This window comes from Chelonoidis abingdonii, chromosome 14 (assembly GCF_003597395.2).
Source record: "Chelonoidis abingdonii isolate Lonesome George chromosome 14, CheloAbing_2.0, whole genome shotgun sequence".
Taxonomy (NCBI): domain Eukaryota; kingdom Metazoa; phylum Chordata; order Testudines; family Testudinidae; genus Chelonoidis; species Chelonoidis abingdonii.
Window position 1 is genome coordinate 882,885 of NC_133782.1, and position 26,922 is coordinate 909,806.

Sequence of the window (26,922 nt, forward strand, 5' to 3'; positions counted from 1 at the left end):
GTTGTTTTGCTCAACATTTTTAAAAAATGTGCTGATGCATCCGCCCTCTCTCCAGGTGGAATATAAATATGAGCCTTGTTTATGTAGCTACAGAGCATTAATCCACTTCTCCATCTCCTTCATCGGGTTTTTTCTGTTGTTTTAACTACGAGGAACAAACATCACTGGTTACAACAGTCATAGCCTAGTGAGCAGTCCAGTGACAACTGACGCTGCGCAGAGTGTTAGAGGAACCATGTTGCACTCAGCGCTATTCTGAGAGTGGGTCAGAGCCAAGTTACATCACGAGCATGCTACTGTAGTAGTTACAGTCTCTCCATTTGTAAAAAGAACAGGAGTACTTGTGGCACCTTCTAGTCAACACAGCTATCAGCCTCTGCTCACTGAAGACCCAAACAGCTGGGGCACATTAGCAAAACAGCTGGGGCACATTAGCAAAGCCTAGATTCAGAGTTGAAGGCCAGATGGGACAATCAGATTTGTCTTGTCTGACCCGCTGTATCCCACAGGCCAGAGAACCTCATTACCCCTGTACTGAACCAGTAACTTGTGTTTGACTAAAGCATCTGCCATTGGCTCCAGTTTGGATCTGAAGACATCAAGAGATGGAGAACCCACCACTTCCCTTGGAAATTTGTTCATGGTTAATCACCCGCACTTTTAAACATGTTCCTTATTTCTCATTTGAATTTGTCAGGCTTTAACTTCCAGCCATTGGTTCTTCTTCTGCCTTTCCCCACTATGTACTGAAGAGCTCTTTAACCCAGTCTTTGCTCTGTGAAGTACTTATAACCATGATCCAGTTCTCCCTTAATCTTCTTGATAAGCTAAACAGATTGAGCTCTTTAAGTCTCTCACTTTAAGGCAGATTTCCCAGCTCCCAAATAATGTTGGGGGCCCAGGTCTGGAAGAGCAGGGGGTATTGAAGATCAGGAGAGAGGTGCATTAGCAGAGCTGGGGAAAGGCAGGGACAGGAGGCATACACCACTTTAGAAGGGGGCCAAGCCCCATGTCCAGCCAAGCTCTGGCCTTTGGGTTGGTAGAGGGTAAGAGTCTCTAAATCACACCAAGGGCCAAAGGAGATGGGGAGCAAAAGGTGACTTAGAGAGGCCTATGGGGTGGACTACAGGAATAAGTCCCTCTGACCTGTTCCACCAGCTGGGGGGATACCAAAATACAGCCTGCTCCTACCATGTCCCTTCCAGTCCTGGGACATCCCCCCCACCCGGGGAATCCCCAACTGACCCGTTACAGCAGCTGGGCAGAGGGCCATGCAAAAGAAACTAAATTAGTTTGCATCGTTTGATGTCCACTTCCCAGCCCAGGGAGCAGTTCGTGCTCCTGTTCCACCCCAATCTAATCCGGCCCCAACTCCAAGCTGTCACCCGACCCGCGGCAGGAAGACTGAGCTGGCGTTGTGTAGGATGCCAAAGGGTGCTCCAGGCTCTATGCACAGGATTGTGGTTTGAGGACTGTCAGGACAGAGCTGTGAGATTGTAAGTTTATTGCACAGAGCATTCATTGCAAGGGGCCCCCTCATATCCCACACTAGAGAGGCTGCTTCCACCTCCGCAGGTCACAGGTCTGAGGGCTGCTTTATAGAAAAGAAAGGCTGATGAGATCCCTGCCCCCCAGGGGCCTCCAGCAAGACTGAGCTCTCAGTGCAATGGGATTCACTCTGCCACGGTCGCAGAGTAATGTGCAGGGCCTGATCCAATTGCTCATGCCTCATTCCAGCCCAGAAATGACTTTCAGCTCAGCTGTCCCATAGATCGATTGGGGCATAAACCTTTCAGTGATGTATTTAATTAGCCTGAATAAAAGCCAGATAAGAGAAGCAAATGTAATTTGCTGACAGTACAGTGGAAGTTACTCTTCTGCCCTCTGGTGGGCACTTGGCATCTGCCAGGAAACAGGCTGACTTCCACTCCCCTCCGCAGGAGTCACCGGGCTACTGCCCCAGCCAAAGAGCTTCAGGCAGCAGAGCAGCTACAGCACATAAAGCCAGGGCTTACTCCCATCATGCTCTTCGGTAAACTGACTGCTGCCCCCATCAGAAGGGCAATGTCGGCCTCTCGCAGGGACAGTGCAATGGGGACCAGCCTGAGTGCATTTCCCTCCACGGAGTAGGAGCACAGAAGAGAGAAAGCCCCAAGTAGGGAGTGAAGTGAACAAGGAGCCCTCCCCCCCCACACAATTTTTACCAGAGCCTACGGGACCACAGGAGACCCATGAATCAATCACTCAAGTAACTGTGAGAAACTCTCTGAAGTCTTAATGCCAATTAACAAGATCATAAGACCAACGTGCTGTCAAAAGAGAAGCCAGCAGAAGAACTCAGTCCAGGTTATCCTTCTGCCTGCAGAATGCAGTACTAGCTGAATGGAAGCCAAGAAGCCAGAAGAAATCGCCAGCAGTGTCATTCTCTGGCGGGTAACTGTGGACCAGACCCTCATACAGATGAACACCTCCTGTTCAAGAAGCCCACAAGGGTAGAAGACTGTGCAGAAGTTCAGGGTAAATAGCCTCCAGTCTCATAACCCCCCGCCCCCACCGTGCTTAGCCAGAATAGTGAATAATGACACATTTGAAAGCCAGTTTCCCTCCCATCAACCTGCCCAGGCCCAAATCTCAGATTGCTTCCCTTCCAACACAGGCACAAAGGCAGGAATCAGCTGTGCCAATGATACCATCAGCTGTGTGCACTCCAGTACTGTCATGCGTGCTGCATGCTGGCCAAGACGGACCAAATGATCACACTTCGGGGTTTCCATAGCACTCATCAGCATCATAGTTCGGATATGGGACAAACGCAGAATGTGAACACAGGTCCTGGCCAGCAAGCAGAGAGAAACAATTCTATGTGTTTAATGTGATTATATTTGCCTCATTGGTGATTTTGTATGTTCAGTTACTGACCAGAAATCTAAACAGATTGGGTTCCTTCCCCATTCCGTTCCAACACGTCCGGAACATGTGTTATCACCAGCCTAAGGCATCACCAATTAGTCCTTCAACCCTCCCTCTCTCTGCTCTCTTGTGGGTGGAAAGAAACTACTTCCTCTTTCGATCACTACACCAGAGAGTCCCAAGGGATGCGACAGAGTTGGAGCCCTGTTTACTACAGTGCACGTTGGAAAACAGTCTGGGTTTAAACTCAATTTAAACACTGCTCCAGCTCAAACAGTCCCAGTTAGTTCCCTCTGGAGGACTGGAAATGTAGTTTAAACAGGATTTACTCTCATTCACACTGGCTAGTCAGCCCACCTTAGAAACCATCTGACCACTTCCCCAACAGGATAATACCCCAGACACTGCTAACCCCAGGCTGATGCACAGCCTGGGGGCTGTATGATCACCCAACAACAGCCATGAAGCTGGAAAGGCCAACTCGTTTCACCTCAGACTGCAAGAGTCACTAAGAGGAGAACACGTGGGCAGAAAGCAGGTTCCAGACACCTGATTGCTCCTATTTCCCCCACTCCAGTCACTCCTGATTCCCACCCAAGCACTGGCGCTTCTTCAAAAGAGAAGAGAACAAGCAGGTCTCTCGCTCAACATTCTCACACACAGAGACACACAGACGGACAGATGCACACGCACACAGAGACAGCCCCCCCACACACATGCACACACACAGACACACACTGACGTGCACAGACACACACTGACATGCGCACACACGCACACAAAGAGACGCGCACATGCACACAGAGGCAGGCCCCCCCCACACGCATACACACACGCGCACACACAGACCCATGCACACATGCGCACACACACAGGGGCGCACAGACACACACACAGAGGCAGCCACCCCCCCACATGCGCACACACGTGCACAGACACGCGCACACAGACACATAGGCGCACAGACACAGAGACAGACACACACACGCACAGATAAAGAGACGCGCGCGCACACAGAGACAGCCCCCCACACGCAGACACACACACAGACAGCCCCCCAAACGCGTGCACACACACACACACGCACACATGCGCACAGACACGTGCACACACACAGAGACAGCCCCCCCCCCCACGCGCGCACACACACACACACGCACACATGCGCACAGACACGGTGCACACACAGGACAGACAGCCCCCCACACACGCGCACAGACACAGACAGCTCCCCACGCGCGCGTTGCACCATCGAGTAGTCGTGATTACACCTACCCACACATAAACACAATGCATTTAGGTGGTTCATGACAACAGCCCCCCACACGCGCCACAACGCGCACACACAGACAGCCCCCCCACACGCGCACACACACGCACACATGCGCACAGACAGCCCCCCACACACACAGACACAGACAGCCCCCCCCCCAGACAGCCCCCCCACACGCGCACACATGCGCACAGACAGCCCCCCCACACGCGCACACACACACGCACAAGACACGTGCACACACACAGACAGCCCCCCCACACAGACAGCCCCCCCCCACACGCGCACACACACATGCGCACAGACACGTGCACACACACAGACAGCCCCCCCACACGCGCACACACACACGCACACAGACACGTGCACACACACAGACAGCCCCCCCACACAGCAGCCCCCCCCACACGCGCACACACACATGCGCACAGACACGTGCACACACACAGACAGCCCCCCACACGCACACACACAGACAGCCCCCCCCCACACGCGCACACACGCGCACACACACTCACCGCCGCTGCTGGCCGGCCCCACTGAACACCATTAGCTGCTCCAGTAACAGCCTGTGAGGTGCCCGCGACACGCGCCGGGGGGGGGGGGTGTCCCACGGGCAGTTCGCAGCGGCCGGCCCCGCCCCCCGCACGTCGGCCCGCCCGGCTCTGTCCCGCTGCAGGGGCGGGCGGGGCGCGGGGCCTGGCCTGGTCAGCGCGAGCCGGGAGCCGCCGCAGCACGTGACCCTCATGACCCAGCGTGACCCCAACGTTCAGGGTCCGGCCATCCCCATCCCCGCACGTCGTGACGTCCTGTGCGTGCAACTCACAAATGGTATCTCTGATGCTTCCGCGGGGAAATATAGTCCCAGGAGAGGCCGCCTCTTGGAGCGGGTGCTGGGAGCTCCGGGACGGAGGCGGTTCGGTGCCGGTCCGGGGGCGCCCCGATCGAGACTGTGCCGTGGGAGATCAGGCCCCTTCCGCCTCGGTGCGGCGAAGTAAGTAGTCCGGCGCGGGGTCCCGACGGAAGATCCCTCCGCGGGGATGGCGGCCGAAGGGATGCCGGATCCGGGGGCGCCGCGGCCCGCCGCAGCGGGACGCTCCGCGGGACAGGGCCAGGCACGGTGAGGGGCGGCGCTCAGGCCCGGGGCCGCGGCTTCCCCCTCCCCGCCGGCGCTGCCGGGCCGCCCGAGCGCCGGGACCCCGCGCCAAGATGGCGCCGGCCCGAGCGGGGGCGCAGGCAGCGCCAGGGGCAGCCCCGCCCGCAGGGCCCGCCGGGCCGGGCCGGGCCGGGGGCTGCTGGGCCGAGCCGGCCGCGGGGTCACGGGCCGGCCGGGTCCGCGAGGCAGCGATGGAGGCCGGGTCCTCGCCTAGTGCATTGTGGAGAATCCGGCCACCGGCCGGCCCGCGCGGCGGGGTCAGGGCGGACCGTGCTCGGGGCCGGGCCGGCCGGGCCGGGGCTCCAGGGCCGCCCCCTCCCGCCCAGCTCCTGCCTCTGACACTGACTCGTTCTGTGGCCCTGGGCCCATCACCACCTCGCCCCCCAAACGGGCCGAGGCGCCATCGCTCCCCGCGGGCTCTGGGGCCGCGTCCGCATGGAGACTGTCCGCAGACTCCAGGCTTGCCCGGCGTCCCCTGCCCCAGGCACTGGGGAGTGCGCAAACCACGGGCGGAGAAGCACTTACTTACACAGCCCCATACGCTACAGAGGGGAAGCGCCATCTGCCAGGGCCCAAGGCACAAATCTTCCCTTCTGAAATTATGGAGCAGTGAGGTTTCTCCGCCAGTGACAGTCACGTAACTTCTGTATTCGGAACCATGCCATTAAGACCAGTTGTGGGTCTACATTTTGTCTCACTCTGTACTGCACAAGAGCAGTGATTAAAGCAGGGAGACTTGGAGTCTGGACTCCTGTTCTTTTTTTATTTTTGGCTCCACCGCCTGACATGAGAACATAAGAGCAGCCATACTGGGTCAGACCAAGGGTCCATCTAGCCCAGCAGCCTGTCTTCCGACAGTGGCCAATGCCAGGTGCCCCAGAGGGAAGGAGCAGAACAGGGAATCACCAAGTGATCCATCCCCTGTCGCTCATTCCCAGCTTCTGACAAATGGAGGTTAGGGGCACCATCCCTTTCCATTCTGGCTAATAGTCACTGATGTACCTGTCCTCCATTAATTTATACAGTTCTTTTTTGTCCCCTTGGCCTTCACAACATCTTCTGGCAAAGAGGCCCACAGACTGTGCGTTGTGTGAAGAAATACATCCTTTTGTTTGTTTTAAACTTACTGACTATGAGGAGTCCCAAGTCACTTCACTTTTCTCTCTTGTGGTGTATTTCTCTGTAAAATAGCGATAATTGTGCTTTCCTACTTGGTGGTGGTGTGTTAAATTATTATTGAGGGGGGCAGGAATGTTTGTGATGCTCTGATGAGGCTCCAAAGATGGACAAAGTAGTCCCATTGCTTGTTTACTGAAATGTTAACCTCCCAATGAGTTCTGTGATCAGTGTCATGTGACCTGGCTGGAGAGACTTTGGTTGTGGATCCACAAGTAGATTAGTCATTCCTTATTTTTGGGGGGGAATGCAGCCTCTGTATTTGACAGCTCTGCATTCTCCAGCTGAGCCACTCTTGCTGCTAATGTGGGTAAAAATGAGTGAGTGCAGGCTAGGCTCCCATCCAATGCTCATCTGAAGTTTGGTGGTGCTTTTTCTCCCCTTGGCTAGGATGAAAGTTTGGCATTTCCTGGTTGCCTTCAAGAACAAGAGTAGGAGACGTGTCAGGCTGTAATAAGTTCTGGGATATCGCTGCACTGGTATGTTTCATGCCTGGGCCCAGTTTTAGTGGAGTATGGCGGGGGTGCCCAACCTACGTCCCATTAGAGCAGTTCATAAGGTCCACGGCTGCTTCATTAGCATTTTGTCGTCATGTTTACATCATTTTAGTTTATGCGTGTGTAAATAGACAGTACTGTACATAGAAACAGCCTATCTAAATAATACAAAACAAGATGAACTTCAAATATAAATCAATACAGGTGACTACATTTTATTAAAATATGTGGAATTTGTTTGGCCCACACAAGGTTGTGCTTAGGTTTATGTGGCCCTCCTGTATAATAAGGTTGGGCACCATGGGAGTACGGCTGAAATACTGAGCTTCACAGCCTAGCTATGGGACAAGGGGAGGAAGGCAGGGTGGCATGAAGTAGAGTCATTGGCTTGGTCTACACAACATACTTACTTTGGAATAACTATGAAAAATCTATGAAAAATCCAAATCTCTCAGTGATGTAGTTACACCAACCTTAAGCCCATGTGGACAGCGCTATGTTGCCGGGAGAGCTTCTCTTGCCAGCATAGCTACTGCCTCTCACAGGGGTGAATTTATTAAGCTAACAGGAGCACTCTCTCCCATCAGCATAAAGCATCTTCATCGGACACTCAATTTGTAGTGTAGACTGCCCCTAACGACCGATTATGGTTTTGATGTCTCCTCTCCCTCGTGAGCACACCCTTGCTGTGTGCATTGGGATACCTGTGTTATGTTTATATGTTTTTTGTGCCAATTACCATGATATCTAGGTGCCTGTCATCTCAGGCGAGTGGATGGTATGGCAGGATGTTCTGTTCCCCCAGTGCACAGCAGGTCTGACTGCAGCACTTCCTCTCGCCTAGGTCACACTTAAGGGACCCAGGCAAATTGGGCATGGAGGTGGAAGAGAATGAAGTGGAGAGCAGCAGCGATGCGGCCCCTCATCTGGCACAGGAAGAACCTTCGGAGAGCGGCTGTGTGGAGACCTCTGAGGCCATGTCTGCAGACAGCAGCGATGCTGCTTCAGTGCCCATCCTCTCAGAAGCAGATGAGTCTGGTGTGGGGCAGAGCTCAGACAGCAGTGGGGTCTCTCTGGTATGGAGTGGGTTTGGAAACCCCTTTGGGATGGAAGTGAGGCGGTGACTGTGATTTTGTAGATGTGTGTAAGTTGTCAGACTCTGAGAATACTGATAGTATCCTTCAGGGAGTTGGATCTCTGACCCAGCCCTATACAGCACAGGGCAGAGTGGACCACAGGGCGCAGTCTGCTTGAGGGGTCTTCTACAGTATGGATATACAAACCAGGTTTGTGTCTGCCAAGCCAAGGGGAAGAGCCCTGCCTACCTAGCTGGATTAGCAGGGAGGAGAGTGCATCTTGAGTCTTTGAGGACATCTTCTAGCTATATCCCAGGACTGAAGGGTCATCGGCAGAAGCCGGAAAAGCTATCACTTGTTACCCTCTTGTGGGGCCCTTTGGGACCTTTCTTCTGGGCAGGTGCCTCCTGCGAGGCAAGATGCAGCGACAGGTTCGCTCCTGGGGTGGCTCAACAGAGGCCTCTCAACTGAGCTCCCAGGCCTGTCTGTTTTCCAGGAGGAAGTGTCGGAGAGCAGCTCCAGCACAGATGCTATTCCTAGGGTCTACCTGCCAGACTCTTCCTCTATTGCCCAGTCTACCCTCGTCTCCAGCGTCTCCACAGTGAGCCAGTCCATTATGGTATCAGAATCCCCACAGGTCCTAGTTCACTCCAGCGTCATCACTGATGGGGCCACAATGGTCTCGGACTCCACTGCATCCACCTCCTCGGACCTGGGCTCTGCCATAGACAAAATCATTGAGTCCACAATTGGGCCTGACATCATCCAGAGTGAGTGCATCACCAAGTCAGTTGTTGCATACTCCCTTTCCTGGAGCCCCAGGGATATGGCATAGCTCTCAGTGTAATGTGCCCAGGGCTGGGCAAGGGGGACAGGCAGTGAGGGACACGATAGCTGAGTGGGGAAGGAGCTGCTGCTGTAGTGAAGACTCAAGGAAACTGACTCAATCAAAAAGGAAATCCCATTTAGTGAGAGACTGCTCCCCCTTGCTTTCCCTGACAATCAGAAGTGATGCCTGCTGTTCCTGGCCTTTCCACCAAGTGGTGAAAGAGGGGATTTGCAGGGCAGCTCTCTCATCACTGCTGGGATGGGTTTCCATCCTCAGTCCATCCTGAGCTCACAGCATTACGTCCATGCAAGAGTGCCTCTGCAGCCCCCAGTTAACTTTCCTCACCTTCCCACTTGCCCACCCTGACTTCCTAGAAGAATTCCGTGTCCTGTTAATTATCAGCCTCTACAGTCGGTCCCCATCACCCTCTCACTCTCCGTTCCCTTCCTAGGCTGCATCGCAGTGACGAGCGCTGAGGATTGTGGTGCCCAGACTACCCAGTATCTCATTCTGCAGGGGCCTGATGATGGTAAGTGAATGCTTCTGGGTCCTCCAGTGACGACATCTGCTTCTGAGCCCATTTCCATCCTTCTACACCACCACCACCAAAGGCCAGAAATCCCTGTGAGGGAATTGTGCAGAAGCCCTGGTTGTGGGGACTGTTCTTGGCTACTGTAATCTCAATGCCCCCCAACAGGGGGCACTGTAGGCAGCAGGGTGGGAATGCGGTGAGGCAGAGCTCCTAGTTACTCCTCTCCCCTCCCCTCCCCTCCCCGCAGGGGGTGTTGTAGGGAGCAGGGCAGGAGCGCTGGGTATGGGGAAGCTCTTGGCCACTTGAGCCACTGCCTGGGATGGGGGGGGTGTGTGTTTGTGTATGTATAGCCGTGAGGGTTCGGTTTCCTTGGTGAGCTCTTGTTGGTGCTTTAGGTGCCCCCATGGTGTCCCAGATGGCCACTTCTGCTGTGGCCAACAGTTTGGCAGTAGAAGCCATAGCCGATGGACCCACTTCCACGTGCCTAGACCAGCCTGGCCCTTCAGACCCTTCCAAGCGGTCTGAAATACTGGAGCTGCCCACGCAGCCGGATCAGGCTAGAGAGGCAGATTCTGGGGAAGAGCCAGACCAGCCAGACCTGGAGAGCTTGGAGGAGATGATGGAGGTGGTGGTGGTACAACAGTTCAGGTGCAAGATGTGTCAGTACAAGAGCATCTCCAAGAAAACTCTCATCAACCACATGAAGGAGCGGCACTTCCAGCCAGGTAGGGGTGCTGCCATCTCTGGGAGGCTTGTATACCAGGTGGGGGTGCTGTGCGGGATAGGAGAAGAGTTGATATATCAGGTGGGGAGCAAAGTAGTTAATGTACCAGGTGTGGGCACCTCTGTCTCCAGGGCTGTGGTTTATACTGGCTATGTTGTAACTGGAAAGAATCCTGACTTACGTGGGTGTAACTGAGGGCAGAATTTGGTTTTATGTAATTCATTTACTGAGGACTAAATATTTCAGCCCTTAATTCTGAATTCTCCTGTTGGGGAGAATTTGCTCTGAATATATAATTACTAGAAGTATAAATGACTAAATATCACCATCCACAGCTTACAAAATGAAAATCTACTTTAAACAACCCTGTGAAAATAAATAATTTTAAGTCTGAAGCTTTTGATTTGGAGGGTAGTGAATGTAATGCTGTTTTGATGATGATGATTAATCAAAAAGTCCAGTGGTGATCCTGGCAATAAGGTCAGTGAGCCTAACTTCAGTACCTGGCAAACTGGTTGGAACTATAATAAAGAACATAGACTAATCATAGATTATTTGGGTTGGAAGGGACCTCAGGAGGTCATCTAGTCCAACCCCCTGCTCAAAGCAGGACCAATCCCCAACTAAATCCCTAAATGGCCCCCTCAAGGATTGAACTCACAACCCTAGGTTTAGCAGGCCAATGCTCAAACCACAGAGCTATCTCCCCCCAAATTATCGGATGTATAGTTAAACACAATTTGTTAGAGAAGAGTCAACTGGGCTTTTGTAAAGCAAAATCGTGCCTCACCAGTCTCTTAGAGTTCTTTGAGAGGCTCAACAAACATATGGACAAGGGTGAAGCCAGTGGATATAGTGTACTTGGACTTTTAGAAAACCTTTAATAATGTCTCTCACCAAAGATGCTCAAACAGGGTAAGCTGTCAGTGGTAGTAATATGGACAAGGGTGAAGCCAGTGGATATAGTGTACTTGGACTTTTAGAAAACCTTTAATAATGTCTCTCACCAAAGATGCTCAAACAGGGTAAGCTGTCAGTGGTAGTAAGTTCAAAGTAAGGAATATTGGAAAACGTAATCCCAACTATACATACAAAATGGTGGGGTCTAAATTAGCTGTTACCACTCAAGAAAGAGATCTTGGAGTCATTGTGAATAGTTTTCTGAAAACATCTCAGCGTGCAGCAGCGATCAAAACTGACTGTTAGGATCCATTAGAAAAGGCAGAAAAATATCATAATGCCACTATATAAATCCATGATAGCTCCACACCTTGAATACTGAGTGCAGTTCTGGTCACCCCATCTCCAAAAAGATATATTAGAATTGGAAAAAGTAGAGTAGAGAGAGGCAACGAAAATGAGAGAGTAAAAAGACTGGGACTGTCCAGCTTGGAAAAGAGACGACTAAGGGTGAATATGGTAGAGGTCTATAAAATCATGACTGGTGTGGGGAAAGTGAGTGTTTATCTCTTCACATAACACAAGAACTAGGAGTCACCCAATGAAATGAATAGGCAGCAGGTTTAAAACAAACAAAAGGAAGTACTTCTTCACACAACGCACAGTCAACCTGTGGAACTAGTTGCCAGAGGATATTGTGAACTGGGTTTAAAAAAAAAACTAGATAAGTTCTAGAAGATAGGTCCATCAATGGCTATTAGCTAAGATGGTCAGGGGCACAACCCCATGATCTGGGTGTCCCAAAACCTCCAACTGCCAGAAGCTGGGACTGCATTATAGGATGGTTCACTCAATAAATTATCCTGTTCAATTAATTCCCTCTGAAGCATCAGGCCCTGGCTGCTGTCAGAAGACAGGATACTGGGCTAGATGGACCATTGGTCTGACCCAGTATGGCTGTTCTGATGTCCTTTATAAACCAGGTCGGGATGCTGATGACTCTAGGGGTGGGAGAAAGGGGATTTCTATACTAGGTGGGTGTGTGAGTGGGGTGCTGTTGTGTCTGCAAAGGGCTGGGTGCTGGCTCTGTGACACACCCCAGCTTGACTGATGAGAGCAGAGTGCTGCCCAAGTGAGTCGCTTACTGCTTTCTCTGCCAGTGGCTGCTGCTCTGGCCTTGAAGAAGGGACGTCCGCGGAAGGGGGGATCTTCCCAAAAGCCCCTGGAGGAAGATGTGCTGGAGGAGGAAGAGGAGGATGATATCATGGATGCTGGAGCCATTGATGACCCTGAAGGTACAGCCCCTTCTCCCCTCTGGCCAGTGCTGCCAGCTGCTGTCGGGGTCTGTGTCTAACGCCTCAGACCGTTCTTCCCACAGAAGACAGTGACTATAATCCAGCCGAGGATGAGCCTCGTGGGCGGCAGCCCAAGTACAGCCGCACTGTCCCCACATCAAGTGAAGAGAGGCCACGCCGGCGGCCGGGGAGACCCCGCAAGTTCCCTCGCCTAGAGGACATGCCACAGCCTGAAGGTAGGGGGTTGGAGAGGAGCAGTGGGCCCAGGCTGGCGGAGGGTGAAAGCAGGGATGAGGCTGACCCTGACGTGCTGGGTTGCTGTTGGGCAGGTGGTGAGGAGGAGCCCTTAGTCACGTCGCAGAGCACTCTGAGCAGCGAGCTGCAGGACTCCGAGGCAGCCAGCTCCTCCGTCCTGGAGAATGGGGCCAGTGACAGCCTTGTGGAGCCCAGCATCAGCCAGTCAGACTCAGAGAACAAGGATCCGTCCTCCAACACGGGCCCTGAGGAGGCTGACACCGTGCCCAGGAGGCGAGGCCGGCCCTCCCGCCGCTTCCTTGGCAAGAAATACCGCAAGTACATCGGGCGCAGGTGAGAGGGTGCTGAGCTGTTGCTGTGCCCAGGGCCGGGCTGGCAGCCTTGTTACAGTCACGGCACTGAGCACTGGCTCTGCTTTTGCAGATACTACTACAAGTCCCCCAAGCCTCTGATGAGACCCTACCTGTGTCGAATCTGCGGCTCACGCTTCCTCACGCACGATGACCTGCGCTTTCACGTTAACTCGCACGAGGCCAATGACCCTCAGCTCTTCAAGTGCCTGCAGTGCAGCTACCGCTCCCGCCGCTGGTCCTCCCTTAAAGTGAGCCCGGCCTGCCCTGTCCCAGCCCCACCCTGGGGATAGTCACTGGCTCAGTGCCTCATGACCTGCTCTTTCCCTCTCACAGGAACACATGTTTAACCACGTGGGCAGCAAGCCATACAAGTGTGAGGAGTGTGACTACACAAGCGTGTACAAGAAGGATGTCATCCGCCACTCAACTGTGCACAGCCGGGACCGGTGAGTAGAGTGGGACCATGAGACTGATCCCTGTGTTCTGGCCAGACAGCTCCTTCCCTGTACCCAGCTCCCCTCTGCCCCCATATGCTGAGCCAAGCAGCCCCTCCCCCATGATTCCAGATGCAGCCAGTGCTGAGCTGAGTAGACAGTATCTGCTTCTGTTCCCTTTTCCCTTCCCAGCACCAGGGGCCCTCTTGGGCAGTCACTGGGTGGGAGGGTTGGCTGGGGGCGGGTCTCAGAGTCAGGGAGCGTCTCACCCCGTTTGTTTTTCTTCTCTCTCTCAGGAAGAAGAGAGCCGACCCGGTGAGTTCCCAGCTCCCTGATGGCTTGTGTCCTAGTCCCAGTTCTCACTGGGGGCCTCCGGGGCAGGGGCTACCCTAGCAGGCTGCTTTCTGCTCCCACTGCCGGGTAGATAGGGATGGTTCTGGGCTGACTGGAGCCCCAGATCTGGCTGGTGAGGGGACTGAGAGGGGCTGTTAGTGGCTCTCTCATCCAGATGGGCTCACCTCTGCATCCTCTCTCTGTCTCCAGCCCCCAAAGCTGAATTCATTCCCCTGCCCAGTGTGTAGCCGAGTCTATCCCATGCAGAAGAGGCTGACCCAGCACATGAAGACTCACAGCACGGAGAAGCCACACATGTGTGACAAGGTGGGGAGGGCATGGGGGGAAGGGATGGGGCAAGATGCACCCCAGGCCTGGATGGGCAGTGAGTGCTGCTGTGTTCTGTTGCAGTGTGGAAAGTCCTTCAAGAAGCGCTACACCTTTAAGATGCATCTGCTGACGCACATCCAGGCCGTTGCTAACCGCAGGTAGGAGCAGGGGATTCCCGGCCTTGGGATGGCCAAAGCCTGCTGGGTTGTCACCCCTCTCCCAAAGAGTTCCCAGGCATCCTGCCCTGAGTAATGGCCCAGTCTCCTTCCCTGGCAGGTTCAAGTGCGAGTTCTGTGACTATGTCTGTGAGGATAAAAAGATCCTGCTGAACCACCAGCTTTCGCACATGAACGACAAGCCATACAAGTGCAGCTTCTGCAAGTACTCCACCTTCCGTGAGGACTTCCTGGTGTCACACATGGCCGTCAAGCACACGGGTGAGAGCAGCCCTGCCTCCTGGGCCTTGTGCCAGCCCCTTTGCTCAGCTGCTGTCCCTGCTCCCCCTGCTGACTGACCGCTGTCCCCCTCTCTCTGGCTGCAGGGGGCAAGCCATTTGCCTGTGAGTACTGTCACTTCACCACCAAGCACAAGAAGAACCTGCGCCTCCATGTGCAGTGCCGCCACACTGACTCCTTTGAGGAGTGGGCCCAGCGGCATCCCGAGGAGCCCCCCTGCCGGCGCCGCCCCTTCTTCACCCTGCAGCAGATCGAGGAGCTAAAGCAGCAGCACAGCCAGGTGCAGATTCCCACAGAGCCTGCAGCCAGCCCACCAGTGAGTACTTAGGCCCCTGGCCTTCCTGCCTGCTCCCTTCCCCTCAGGCTTGGGCATGCTCTCAGCTGTTTTCTTCATTCAGGTTTCTCTTGGCCCTGTGACCTACCACACAGTGCAGTCCCTTCCAACGGCAGAACCCTCCATCCTTTCCCAGGATTCCTTGGGGGGAACCACCATCATTTATGAGCAAGGTGAGCTCCAGGGAAGAGAGAAGGGCCTACCTGGGCAGGCACAGTGCATCTCACTTGCTCTCTCTGCCTCTCCCAGGTGTGGAGGGATCGGCAGAGCTGGCCACGCAGACAGCTCTGGATCTCCTGCTGAACATGAGCAGCCAGCGGGAGCTGGCCACAGGCTCCCTGCAGGTGAGGTCACAGTCCCCACCACAGTTTGTGAGGAGAGCCCCAGCCCAGGCCAGACCCCAGCTGACCCCCACCTGTCTGTTTCCTGTGCAGGTGGCCGTGGTGAAGTCCGATGGCTCTGGAGTGGCACAGGCCCCCGAAGCCCAGTCACAGCAGGAGGAGGAGGCAGATCTGGATTCCACTGGGCAGCAACAGAAGGTGGTGACACTGCATGTGGCTGAGCATGGAGAGGCCTTAGTGCAGGAGGCCTATGAGGAGGCGACCCTGGGGAGCTCTGAGCTGCAGCAGATCACCATTCCTTTCGGGAGCACAGCGGAGTATAGCATCATCACGCCCATTAGTGAGGAGATCCAGGCCCCAGAGACTCTCTACAGGTCAGTGCCAGATCCACTCGGAGGTGCCAAACCAGCCTCCCCTGCCCTGGGTCCCAGAATCATCAGATTCTGCTCCAGTTCCGAGTACGTTAGTCATGTGGCTATCTAGGGCTGCTTTCCCTGGAGGAGAGTGCCCCTGCTCTCAGCCTGCTGCCATTGTCGGGGCAGCCCTGTGCTAGAGAGGAATGGAAGAGCCCTGGGGAAGAGGTGAGGACCCTTCTGACCCTGCCCTCTGCCCCTGTAGTGAGGAGGAGAGCCCGACAGAGCCCACCCATACAGTTGTGGTGAGCGACGCCATGATGAATGAAGCGCTGAAAGAGCACAGCGGTCACTACATCATGTCAGCCAGTTTCCCAGGGAGCCAGCTCCATCATGTCGAGGTAAGAGGGTCCCAGACTCCTGTGTCCTTGAGGGGTGTAAGGCAGTGTAACTCTTGGGGTCTTTTCTCCCAGCAGCTCAGTGGGGACCCTGCCCTCTCACCAGGGGAAGGCCAGGAGGCCCAGGCCTCTGGTGGCAAGTGGCCCATGCTGCAGTGCCTGGCCAGGCAGCTCCGAAAGAACTCTGCCTTCTCCCCAGCACCAGAAGGGCAAGCAATCCAGTCCGCAAAGGTCAAATGGCCCGCGCTTCAGGGTGTGGCCAAGAAACTGTCATGCAAGATTTCTGCAACTAAGAAGCTGTCGTGCAAGATTTCTGCAACTAAGAAATTCTCGTGCAAGATTTGCACGGCCATGTTCACAGGGAGAGCAGAGATGGAGAGTCACAAGAGGGCACATGTAGGGCCCAACACCTTCAAGTGTCCAGACTGCCCGTTCACAGCAGCTGTGTGGCTGGAGGTCCGGGTAGGTTGGCTGGGCACCCAGGGGCTGGGAGGGAGTCTGGTGTTGGCAGCTGGCTGATCTCGCTCTCTCTCCTGCCCCCAGAGTCACATGGCACAGCATGCCAACCTTCGACCCCACAAGTGCTCCCACTGCAGCTTTGCCTCCAAGAACAAGAAGGACCTGCGCAGACACATGCTGACGCACACCAATGAGAAGCCCTTTGCCTGCCAGATCTGTGGGCAGAGGTGGGTAAAACCAGCCAGGGCCCTGCAGTGCCTCCAGGAGGGCTCTGCAGCAGCACGTGGTGATAGCAAGCCACCTGCCCCTGGACATGCCCCTCCCACTGGGCCTCTGCTCTCTGAATGAGCCTCCTGTTCTCTGCGCAGTAGCAGCCAGCCTGGCCCTTCCTCCTCATTTCCAGCTCCCAGATCTTAGCAGTACAGAGCTGGGGTACTTGCAGCCGAGCTGGAAATGAGGAGCCAGGCCTCCTGCCCTGTGTCTTCCAGGGAAGGAAGGGTATGAAAGGGCCCACTGCCCTCAGCAAGCTCCAACTCCCCCCACTCTTGCTGTCCTTGTAGGTTTAACCGGAACGGGCATCTCAAGTTCCACATGCAGCGTCTGCATTGCTCCGAGGGGAAGCGGCTGGGGCAGCCAACAGCCACCACCCCGCAGACCATCATACTGAACAGCGATGAGGAAGCACTAGCAACGCTGCAGAGTAAGACCTGCCTTCCCTGACGGTGCAAGGGTCTGTGCCTGGGGTTGTCTGCTGTCAGACCATCTTGGGCTGAGCACTTGACGCAGTTCGTAAGCTAAGCAGGATTGGACCTGATCAAGTCTTGGATGGGAGATCCCTGGTGAAGCTGCAGGATGCTCCAGGGAGCAGGCGGGAGCGCTGTCTCCTTGCAGCCAGTGCTGACCTGAGTGTCCCAGCACGGTGCTAGGGGCAGGGGGCTGCAGAACGGTGTGGAGGGCGCTCTCCCTTTGCTGCCAGTGCTGACCCCAACGCCCCAGTGCAGTGCCAAGGGGTGATGAGGACAGCTTTCTGAGGGTCAGTTCTGGGGGGACAGGGGCACCCTGCTGCAGCTACTACTGCAAAGTCCTTCTTGTGGTTGGGATGTGAATGGAGGTCTCTGCTGCCTTTATTGTACATGTCAAGGTCTTAGCTCCAGCATCTTTGTTACCTTCCAGTTTGGGCCGGTTCCATTTGACCTCTTTTGCTCTGGCTCCTTGTCCCCAGCTTGCTTGTTGGTGTGCGTTTGGGTCTGGCTGAGCCTGGGCTTGGGGGTAAGGGAGGGGTGGCGCTGGCTGGTGTTGGGGTTGCGGGGCAGAGGATAGTGTTGGCTGAGGATGGCTCTCTCTCCCTTCCCAGCGGCTTTGCAGTCTGGCCAGGCAGTGCTGGCTCCTGAACGGCTGCAGCAGGCTCTGGGGCAGGAGCACATCATCGTAGCACAGGAGCAGAGCATCACGAGCCAGGTGAGTCAGCCAGATGCCTTTGCCAGCCACACAACCCACCCACAAGCAGTGGCCTCTGTCCATCGCTCAGAGGGGCTGGGCTCAGCTATCGCAGTGACAGGCTGCAGCTTCGCTGTCTTGCAGGAGGAAGCCACGTACATCCAGGAGATCACAACGGCTGACGGGCAGACGGTGCAGCACTTGGTGACCGCTGATAACCAGGTATGGGAGGTAGCTGCTGTCCATATGGCTCTGGCATCTGTATGTGGGATGCTGCAGGGGCTGATGGGAGTCTCTGCAGGGAGGGCCAGCGGGGCTTGACTGGGGTGAAAGAAACCAAAGGGAAGCTCCAGCTGAATCTTAGCATGGAGGTGACCCAGGCTGAGCCAAGATCCCTAGGGAAGTGCGGAGCCCCAATGCTTGAGCATCTCAATGCCAAGCTGGACAGATGCTGGAAATGTGCAGCAGGGCTGCGTCCCGCACGGCCTGCGGCAATGCTGTGGGCTGAGGTGAGTGCTGAGTTTCTGTTTCCCCTGTAGGTTCAGTACATCATTGCCCAGGATGGCGTGCAGCACTTGCTCCCTCATGAGTACGTTGTTGTCCCAGAGGGGCATCACATCCAGGTAAGCAGCCAGATCGTGTCCTAGGTTGTGGAGTCCAGGATGGAGCTGTGCGGGGGAGGAGGGCCCTGTTCCCTTGAAATCCAGGTAGGTCTCCTCCATGTGGATGACGTGATCTGGCCTGGGGCAGGGGGTCAGGTCTGAGGAGCTTCCCTCCCCTTCCCAGCTCTCACTCCAGCTCTTGTCTTTCAGGTACAAGACGGCCAGATCACCCACATCCAGTATGAACAGGGCAGCCAGTTCCTCCAGGAGCCCCAGGTAACAGGAGCAGCTGCTGGCTGAGACTATGCCCTGGAGCTCCCAGACCCATGGAACAGGCCCTGGTGGGGAGGGGGAGCATCATGTACCAGAGTATGCATCTGGAGGGGTAGGGGATCCCACGGCGTGGGCATTAATGACTCAGCAAGAAGGTGAATCACAGGTTAAACAGCTGCTGCTTTAGCTAGCTGTGTGAAGGGCCTGCATGTCCTCTGAGGACTCTGCTGCAGACGGAGGTAAGCAGGGCAGAGTGAGGTTCCCCCATCTGTGCTTCCTGCCTGCCCAGTCTGATCCGTCTCCCTCTCTCTGTTCCCCAGCAGATCCAGTACATGCCAGTTTCCCCAGAGCAGCAGCTAGTTACCCAGGCTCAGCTGGAAGCTGTGGCGCATTCAGCAGTGACAGGTACAGAGTCAGGGCTCGCTGCTCTGAGGTGAGTCCAGGCCGTGGGCTCTGGAGTGCTGGGTCACAGGAAAGGCTTTGCCTCCCGCCCACTGTCTGTCTGCGAGTCCTGGTGCCCGGAATCCATGGCGTCAGCTTCATGGGGCGTCCCAGCCCCAGATGGTAGTAACACAGTTGTTCCATCTCCCGGCTGCTTTGACACAAGCTAGTGGTCTGTCACATGCTGCCTTCAAAAACCGCCCACCATCCTCGCTAGCAGACTTGGCAGGGTGGCTGTGGGATTGGGTGGGCTGTGGTTACCCAGCTGCCCTCGTGGCAGAGCACAGAGAAGATGGGCAAAGCCTGCTCTTCTGCTGCCTGTTCTCCTAACTTAGAAGAACAAGCCAGGTTTGCTGCTGCTTGAGGGGCTGTGCCTGGGAAGTGCTGATTCCCCACACTCAGTGTTGTGGGTGCCCCAGGCAGCTGGGCTGACATCCAGGCAGAGCCCAGCCTCCTGTTGCTATCCCCTCTTTGCTGGATGAAAACGCCTCAGGTGGACCCAGGTTGGCAGGTGGTGGCTGCAGCCCAGGGCCGGCATATCTCCTGGAGCCACAGAGCACTGTAAAGATGCTTTCTACACCCCTCCCCCATGCAGGCTGTCCTGTGCGCCTGGTAAAGCAGTGGAGAGCGAGTGGTTAAGGGGCTCCCAGCAAGGGCCCCCTTCCCTGCCTCCTGGGCTGGGGCAGCAAAAGGGCTGATGCCGCTCTCCCTCTCTCTGCAGCAGTGGCCGATGCTGCCATGGCCCAAGCCCAGGGCATGTTCACCACAGATGCAACAGCTGAGCAGATCCAGCAGCTGCAGCAGGGGATCCATTACGATGTCATCACGCTGGCGGATTAAGGGCTGGGCACTTGCTGGGGACTGGCAGATGCTCTGGGCCAGCCATCCACTAGCCAGGCCGAAAGGGGCTACAGGGGACAAGTCTGAGCACCCTCTGGCTGGGGTTTGCTATTGACTTGCCGTGTGCAGCAGGAGCGCCAGATCCTGCCTATCTGCCCCTCTGCACTGGGTGCTGCATCCGATGCAGGGGCTGCTCCCCTGGCAGTCACATGGCTGGGTGGGTGGCAGCATGGCCCTGCCTGGGGCCGGTCTCTGTCACACCTGACAGTCTCGGATCCTTTTCTCTGCGTTGTGTCCTCAAGCTGCGCCTGCCTGCCATACAAGGTCCTGGCCTGAGACGGGCGCTGACCCCAGCCATGTCGTAAAAAGGCTGGGCAAGGGCTACTGCATTCAGTTGTAGCAGCCGTGCTGCCTGCCCTTGTGCTGTAGGGTGCATGGGCATGGCACGGCATGGAGACTGCCTCCCCCTTCGGCTTTCCTGGCCTGCAGGCAGGCATTGCTCAGAATCTGCACGGGGAGAGCAGAACGACCTGGAGCGAGGGAACCACAGCGGAGGAGGCCATAGCTGAGATGTTCTATTTTTCTTCCAAACAGAGATGGACTCTGCTGGAGAGAGCTGGTTTGTACAGGGGAGGGGAGGGAGATCAATGCAAACCATCGGAAGCTTTGAATCTGCTTATGAATAAAAAGGTATCGGATTCTGCCTGGCCCATGCGTGGAGTGGGGCTTGGGGCCACAGGGGCCCTTCACCGACATGCAGCTCCCCTGGTCTGACACAGCCTCCCTCCTTGCACCCTGGGCCTGTGTGTGTCTGGCGGGGGGGGGCGCTTTTGAAATGCTTCCCTTTGGACTGCCACCTGACACAATCTGCCTTGCAAGGAAGGGCCCTTTGGACCTCTATTAGAATTCCTGAGGTGAGCCCCCTGCTGCCTTGAGCTGCTTGGGGACGGGCAGAGGGGTGGAGCCTCCCAGGGTGGGTATGAGCCCTGTGGGCTTTTACAGGCAAAGCTCACTGATGCTATCAGCTGCCTCTAGCCCCCGTGACCTTGACTGTAGAGCGTTGAGCTGGGCTGCCCTCCACAGCCGCTTGTGGTGTGCAGTGATGAAATTAATGGAGTGGTAAACAGCCTAAATCCCCTGTAACTCAGTCCTGAACTACCCAGGCTGCCCCTCCGTGAGCGGATTGTGGGGAAGTATTTACATGTGATTATAACAGCTAATCTCGGAGTTTTAGTTCTGTCCATTTGCATTACACTGATTATCTGGGGGGGGGAGGGGCTAGAACCCCACCACCACCTCCAGCCTTGGATGCACAGCTGAAGCTGCTGCACAGTAAGAGCTGGGGCAAGTGGGGGTATGTATCTTCCACCCCAGGAAAGGTGCCGACTCAGCATGAGCCCCAGGGGTATCAGGGCCAAGGGGTTAGGGGAGACAGCAGGGGCCCCGTTTTCCTCCGGCTGCCCCAGGGGTGACATATTCCTCGTGACCAGGGTGTGGGCTTGCAGAAGCCCCACTTGCTCCTCCCTAGCGTGGCCAAGCCTCGTGTCACACTGCAATGGGGAGCTGAGGCAGGACACACATTTGGGTCTGAAGATGGTTGCGAGGCAGCAGTGCCCCTCAGCCTGGCCGGCCTGGAGATGACAGCATGGCTGTGCTTTCTCCTCATCTTGCACCAGTGTCAGTCCAGCTAGTGCTCTGCCCTGGGAGCTCCAGGGTCCGGACTAGCTATTTCCTCACTGCCCACCTCAGCTGGCTGGTCTGGACAATGGCTCTAAGGCCTTGCTGTGAGGGGTAGGCTCATTCCAGTGCTTTGAAGAGGGACAGGCTGTGATGTTCTGGGATACTCGACAGGAGCACTGCTGGTTCACACAGGATAGACCCCATTGGCTCCCAGGCTGCAAGAGCCCTCAGACCCCCCCCCCTCCTTTGCTCCAGCCAGGAGCACCCTCCTCCTTGCCTGGGGTGCTCCCCAGCAGCACTGACCCATCTGGCTTTAGTCAGCAGAGAAAACTCCTGGTGGGATCCTGCTCCTTGCATCAAGCTGAGGAAGGTGTGTGCCCTCCCATCCCCAGCAAGGAGCCCCTCAGCTGTCCCCGCCCTTCCCCTGGGGCTGGGCAAGAGACTTTGTACCAGCCCATGAACTCTCACCCCTCATGCCAGCCCAGCAGTGCCTGGCCTACAGCCGGGGCAAAGGCACCCGCAGGGTCCTGGCCTGTCCTTCCAGGAGCGAGCAGCCTGTGGCAGGGACCCCGGCCAGGCTCCCCTTGCCCTGTCGGCCGGAGGAATTTTCTCTTGGCCTTGAGGGGGCTGGTGCCTGAGCCCCTACTGGGCTGCCCGCTCCAGCTATGGACGGACCAGCCCTGTGCCTGACTCCTGCTGAGAGAGGCTCCCAGCCCCAAGGCTGTGCCCCCCAGCCCTCTTCCCCCTCCTGCAGGCTGCCCCCAGCCCCTGGGCAGCTCCTTCCCCCTGCAGACTGCCCCTAGGCTATGTCCTCAGCTCCCCTCCCCCCCAGCAGGCCGACCCCAGCCCCTGGCCAGCCCCCGCCCCCGTGTGGCCGCCCCTAGGCTGCGCCTCTCAGCCCACCACCCCCGCAGCACCGCCCCAGCTCCCAGGCTGCACCGCCCGCCCCTTCCCCCCCAGTCTCCAGGCCTGTGCCCCGCAGACCCCTGTCCACTCTGCAGGCGCCCCCAGCCCCTGGCAGCCCCCTTCCCTGCAGACGCCCCAGGCTCTGTCCTCAATCTCCCCTCGCCCCAGCCCCTGGACCAGCCCCCCCCCCCGTGCTGGCCGTCCCTAGGGCTGCGCCGTCAGCCCACCCGCCCGCCGGCCGCCCCCAGCCCCAGGCTGCAGCGAGCGCGCGCGCCCGGCCCGCAGGCACGCCCCGTAGGCTGCGGCTGCCCGGTTTTGCGCTCTGGGCCAGCCAGTCCGCGCGTCAGCGAGCTCCGCGAACAGCCCGGCGGAGCGCCTGCAGCATGCGGGGCTCCGAAGCCGGGCCGGCCCGCAACCCGCGGCGTGACTCTAGCGGGCTCGGGCTCCACCCCTCGGGACGGGGCGCAGCGTCTTGGGCCCCGCCCGCCGCAGCGCCCCGGCCGAGCGCGGAGTCCAGCTGCTGGAGCAACAGCGGGCGCCGGTCCCGCCCGGGAACCCCGGCTCCCAGGTGGGCCAAGGCTGGGGGAGGATGGTCCCTAGGGAGTCCCCACATCCCCGGGCACCAGGGGTGGTTCCCGTCCAGCCCTGCCTCCGTGCTGAAGGATCCGGGCCCGAAATCCAGCTCGGAGCCAGCTTTTCAGCTGCCGCCCCAGGAAGAGACTGGCAACTCCCCCAGGATCAGTGCTTGGCCCCCGGGCAGACCCCCAGGATCAGTGCTTGCCCCCCGAGGAGACCCCCCAGGATCGATCCTTGGCCCCCAGGGAGACTCCCCAGGATCAGTGCTTGGCCCCTGGGGAGACCCCCCCAGAGATTGGTGCCTGGACCTCGAAGAGACCCCCCCAGAGATCGGTACTTGGCCCCCGGGGAGACCCCCCCAGAGATCGATGCTTGGCCCCCGGGGAGACTCCCCAGGATGGGTCCTTGGCCCCTGGGGAGACTCCCCCAGAGATCGGTGCTTGGCCCCTGGGCAGACCCTGGGGCCATTGGAGACACCCCCACCCCAGCATTAGTGTTCAGCCTGGGGCTCAAGCCATGATGAGAAAGTTGAGGGAGTTCAGAGAAGAGCAAAAGGGCCAGGGTTCGGGACTGAGACAAGAGCCTTGGCCCCCCACGTGGGTGGGCGAAGCCTGGGCTCCAGGGGCATCCGGGCACATGCCAAGCGAGCTGGAGTGGAGTTGAGGGCAGAGTGTGGGGCTGTTGCCAGGAGCCATGGGCTGAAAGGCCGTGGGGCGGTGACCCCAGCTGAGGGAAAAGGGAGTGGCTGTGATGAAGTCTGTCCTTACCCTAGGAGAGCTGTGGGGGTCAGCGCCTGGAGACACCGCCATGCTTGCTGCTCATTAGCCTGGTTGACCTTCCCGCTCCCCGTCTCTGGCCAGAGCTAAGCGGGTTTGTTACATGTTTAATATCCTGAGAGTGTGATTAGTCGGTGTTTAATTACGGATCCAACCTGGGAGATAATCCACATCTGAGCAGGGAGACACGCCGGGCGGGTTCCCATCTGGGCGCTCCTGACTCCCAGGCCCCTGCCCTAAAACAGCTGCTCACAGCTGCCTGAACCACGCCTCTCCTGGCTGCTCCCCAAATGCTCAGCTCCAGCCCTCCTTGCCTGGGCTCCTTTGTCCTGTTTCTTCTGGGACAGTTCCCAATGGAAGCCAGAAAGTCTCCGCCTTCTCCCTCAGCACGTCCTGCCAGAAATGGCCCAGGCTGGTGGGGGGGCTGCAGTCAGGGCAGGATATATCAGTTTGTATTCCCCTCTTATTTGTTCCTTTTCCTCTCCCCTGTGCTAACAGGAATGGGGTTTGGGCTTAGCTTCCCTGTTGCACAATGGCTGAGCAACCGATTCGTTAACCATTTATCAGCAGGGCTGCCCAGAGGATTCAGGGAGCCTGGGGCAAAGCAATTTCGGGGGCCCCTTCCATAAAAAAAGTTGCAATACTATAGAATACTATATTCTCATGGGGGCACCTGTGGGGCCCAGGGTCTGGGTCAAATTGCCCCACTTGCCCCCCTCTCTGGGCAGCCCTGTTAATCAGCCCCAGCCAGAGTGTTTCCAGAACTCGCTCTGACCACAGGCTCCTGAGAGAGATGCTGGCTGCCTCTCATGGACTGTGGGCGATTTCAGCCAGCAGTGGCCCCTTTGGCACTCCTGGGTGTGGGGGGCCAGCCAGCTCGTTCTGGGGCTCCAGGCAGGCCCTTCTGGCCTGGACCGAGAGCTGGCAAAGGTGATGTGTCCCCCGCCTGGTCCTGTGCAGAGCTGGTCTGCACACACAGCTGCAGTGGTTTAAGTGAAGGTGTAACTCGAAATGGATCTTGGTGCAGGCCTGTGTTGAGAAGGGGAACCAGGTGGCCTCATTCATTTTGATTCCAACCTCTGGGTGGAGGAGGTTGCACACAAGAAGCTGCTAGAGAGGTTCATTGTCATCACGGAGGGAGCGGGGAGGAACAGTCACAGTTCTTTCCATGTCACAAGGTCAGAGCAGGCTGCAAGGTGCCATGCTGGGAGTTGTGTGGTTTAATCTCGTTATTAGTGATCTGAGCAGGAGGTGGGCAGGGTGCAGGCGAACGCGGCAGCTGACGGGAAGGTACTAGTCCAGGCTGGAGATGGCAGACGTAACCAGGGGAATGGACAACACGATTGGTCTCACTTCAGCTGTGGTGTTCAGTGGCACAGAGGAAGGTCTTAACACCATCCAACGGGACGTGCTGAAGTTAGACAAGTGAGGAAATACGGTGTAATTTTTCAAACGTGAGGTAGTTTCCCACTGGAATGACTTCCTGGGGCAGGGGTGGGTTCCCATCACTGACTCCTTTAAATCCAGATGAGAGGTTTCCCCAAGAGCTCTGCCTTAGGAATGGTTTGGGGGCAGGTCTCTGGGCTGGTCAGACTGGATGATCACAGTGGGCCCTTCTGGCCTTGGAATCCAGGACCATGGTGGCAAATGGGAGTCAGTGGCAATAAACACAAAGTGATGCACATTGGTGGGGACAGTTTGACACCTCCCTAGATTACCTGCCAGGGACGGGAGCTGGGTGCCACTGCAGACAGCAGTGGAGACCTGTGCTCAATGTGCAGCTGCAGGCAGAAGAGCTGCACCAGGGCCGAGGTGGAGAATAACATGGGGGATGTTCCAGCCCCTTTGCTTCAATCGATGGTGCGGATCCTGTGGGCAGCGCTGGGCCCCCGTCGCACACAGCTGGGGGGTCAGGGAAGGGTGATGAGAATGAACAAGGCTGGAAAAACTGAGCCACAGCACAGGCACCAGGGAACAGCCAGTGAAATCAACAGGTGGGAAATTCAGAACTGATACAGGAAATTCTTATTCACGCATTGTGTAATTAACCTGTGGAACTCACTGCCACAAGAGGTCACTGAGACAAGAACTTGGCTAGGTTCCAAGGGGGATGGAGCTAGACTGTTCTCAGCGGTACCTGATGACAGAACAAGGAGTAATGGTCTCAAGTTGCAGTGGAGGAGGTTTAGGTTGGATATTAGGAAAAACTTTTTCACTAGGAGGGCAGTGAAGCACTGGAATGGGTTCCCTAGGGAGGTGGTGGAATCTCCTTCCTTAGAGGTTTTTAAGGTCAGGCTTGACAAAATCCTGGCTGGGATGATTTAGTTGGGAACTGGTCCTGCTTTGAGCAGGGGATAGACTAGATACTTCCTGAGGTCTCTTCCAACCCTGACATTCTATGATTCTATGATCCCTGATCTCCAGAGATGTTACAGTTAATGCTGACAAAATGTTTGGAAGAGTTCCAGGGTCTGACCTGATCTTTGACTATTGGAGATCAGGGTGAAACCTTTGTGGGGGTCCAATTCTCCCTGTTGACTGACTGTAGGATCCTCTGACATGTCTGGGGCTGGCGCTTTTGGAGACTGGGGCAATGAGTCTCAGGGCTGAACCTGTGTTGCCGTTCCTGTGTCTCTCCTGGTACCCTTGCAATGTAAACCTGGCAGGTGCCAGTAAGAGGTGGGGCTTGTCTCTGGGAGCCCCAGCTTCACCCAAACTGGCCTGGCCCCACTGGGGGTAGGATCTGGGTGACGGCTCTCTGGTGCACACTGCCTGAGCCGACCCCCTAGACTGCCCTCAGGCAGCTCCTGAAGGACATTGCCTTGGGGGCTGTTGAGCAGGGAGTGGCTGGGCCCCCAGACCCCTTCCAGCCCCAGGGCCCCTGTGCAAGGGGTCACGTTAAACCTAGTACTTCCTCCCCTCTGGGAAGCTGTCAGCTGGCAAGTCTGGGTGGAGCCCTGGGAGGGGTTCCTGTCTGG

At 56.7% G+C, this 26,922-nt stretch overlaps 1 protein-coding gene across 8 annotated transcripts; it reads left to right on the forward strand.

The window, feature by feature from the left end:
- Positions 1–5,183: 5,183 nt before the first annotated feature.
- Positions 5,184–20,709, forward strand: ZNF335 (zinc finger protein 335). Of its 8 annotated transcripts, none has more exons than XM_075072125.1 (29): positions 5,184–5,303; positions 6,906–6,994; positions 7,857–8,088; positions 8,585–8,858; positions 9,369–9,446; positions 9,845–10,174; positions 12,234–12,368; positions 12,452–12,604; positions 12,698–12,956; positions 13,047–13,224; positions 13,310–13,422; positions 13,707–13,725; positions 13,954–14,070; positions 14,155–14,231; positions 14,350–14,510; positions 14,615–14,844; positions 14,927–15,035; positions 15,112–15,206; positions 15,297–15,577; positions 15,822–15,957; positions 16,030–16,416; positions 16,498–16,640; positions 16,974–17,113; positions 17,768–17,871; positions 17,995–18,072; positions 18,390–18,473; positions 18,663–18,728; positions 19,046–19,130; positions 19,888–20,709. In XM_075072125.1, exons 3-29 carry the CDS (start codon positions 7,888–7,890, stop codon positions 20,004–20,006), a joined length of 4,152 nt encoding a protein of 1,383 aa, XP_074928226.1. In that variant the 5' UTR covers positions 5,184–5,303; positions 6,906–6,994; positions 7,857–7,887; the 3' UTR covers positions 20,007–20,709. The 8 variants fall into 8 exon arrangements, with proteins under 8 accessions (XP_074928226.1, XP_074928227.1, XP_074928228.1 ...); XM_075072126.1 differs by having other exon boundaries at positions 16,033–16,416; XM_075072127.1 differs by having other exon boundaries at positions 19,049–19,130; positions 19,888–20,097.
- The last annotated feature ends 6,213 nt before the right edge of the window (positions 20,710–26,922 follow it).

Coding starts and splice junctions, on each gene's coding strand:
- ZNF335 (XM_075072124.1), top strand. CDS start 7,888: ATGGAGGTGGAAGAGAATGAAGTGGAGAGCAGCAGCGATGCGGCCCCT. Junction 10,175..12,233: donor GGAGCGGCACTTCCAGCCAG/GTAGGGGTGCTG, acceptor TTTCTCTGCCAG/TGGCTGCTGCTCTGGCCTTG. Junction 18,073..18,389: donor TGGTGACCGCTGATAACCAG/GTATGGGAGGTA, acceptor TTTCCCCTGTAG/GTTCAGTACATCATTGCCCA.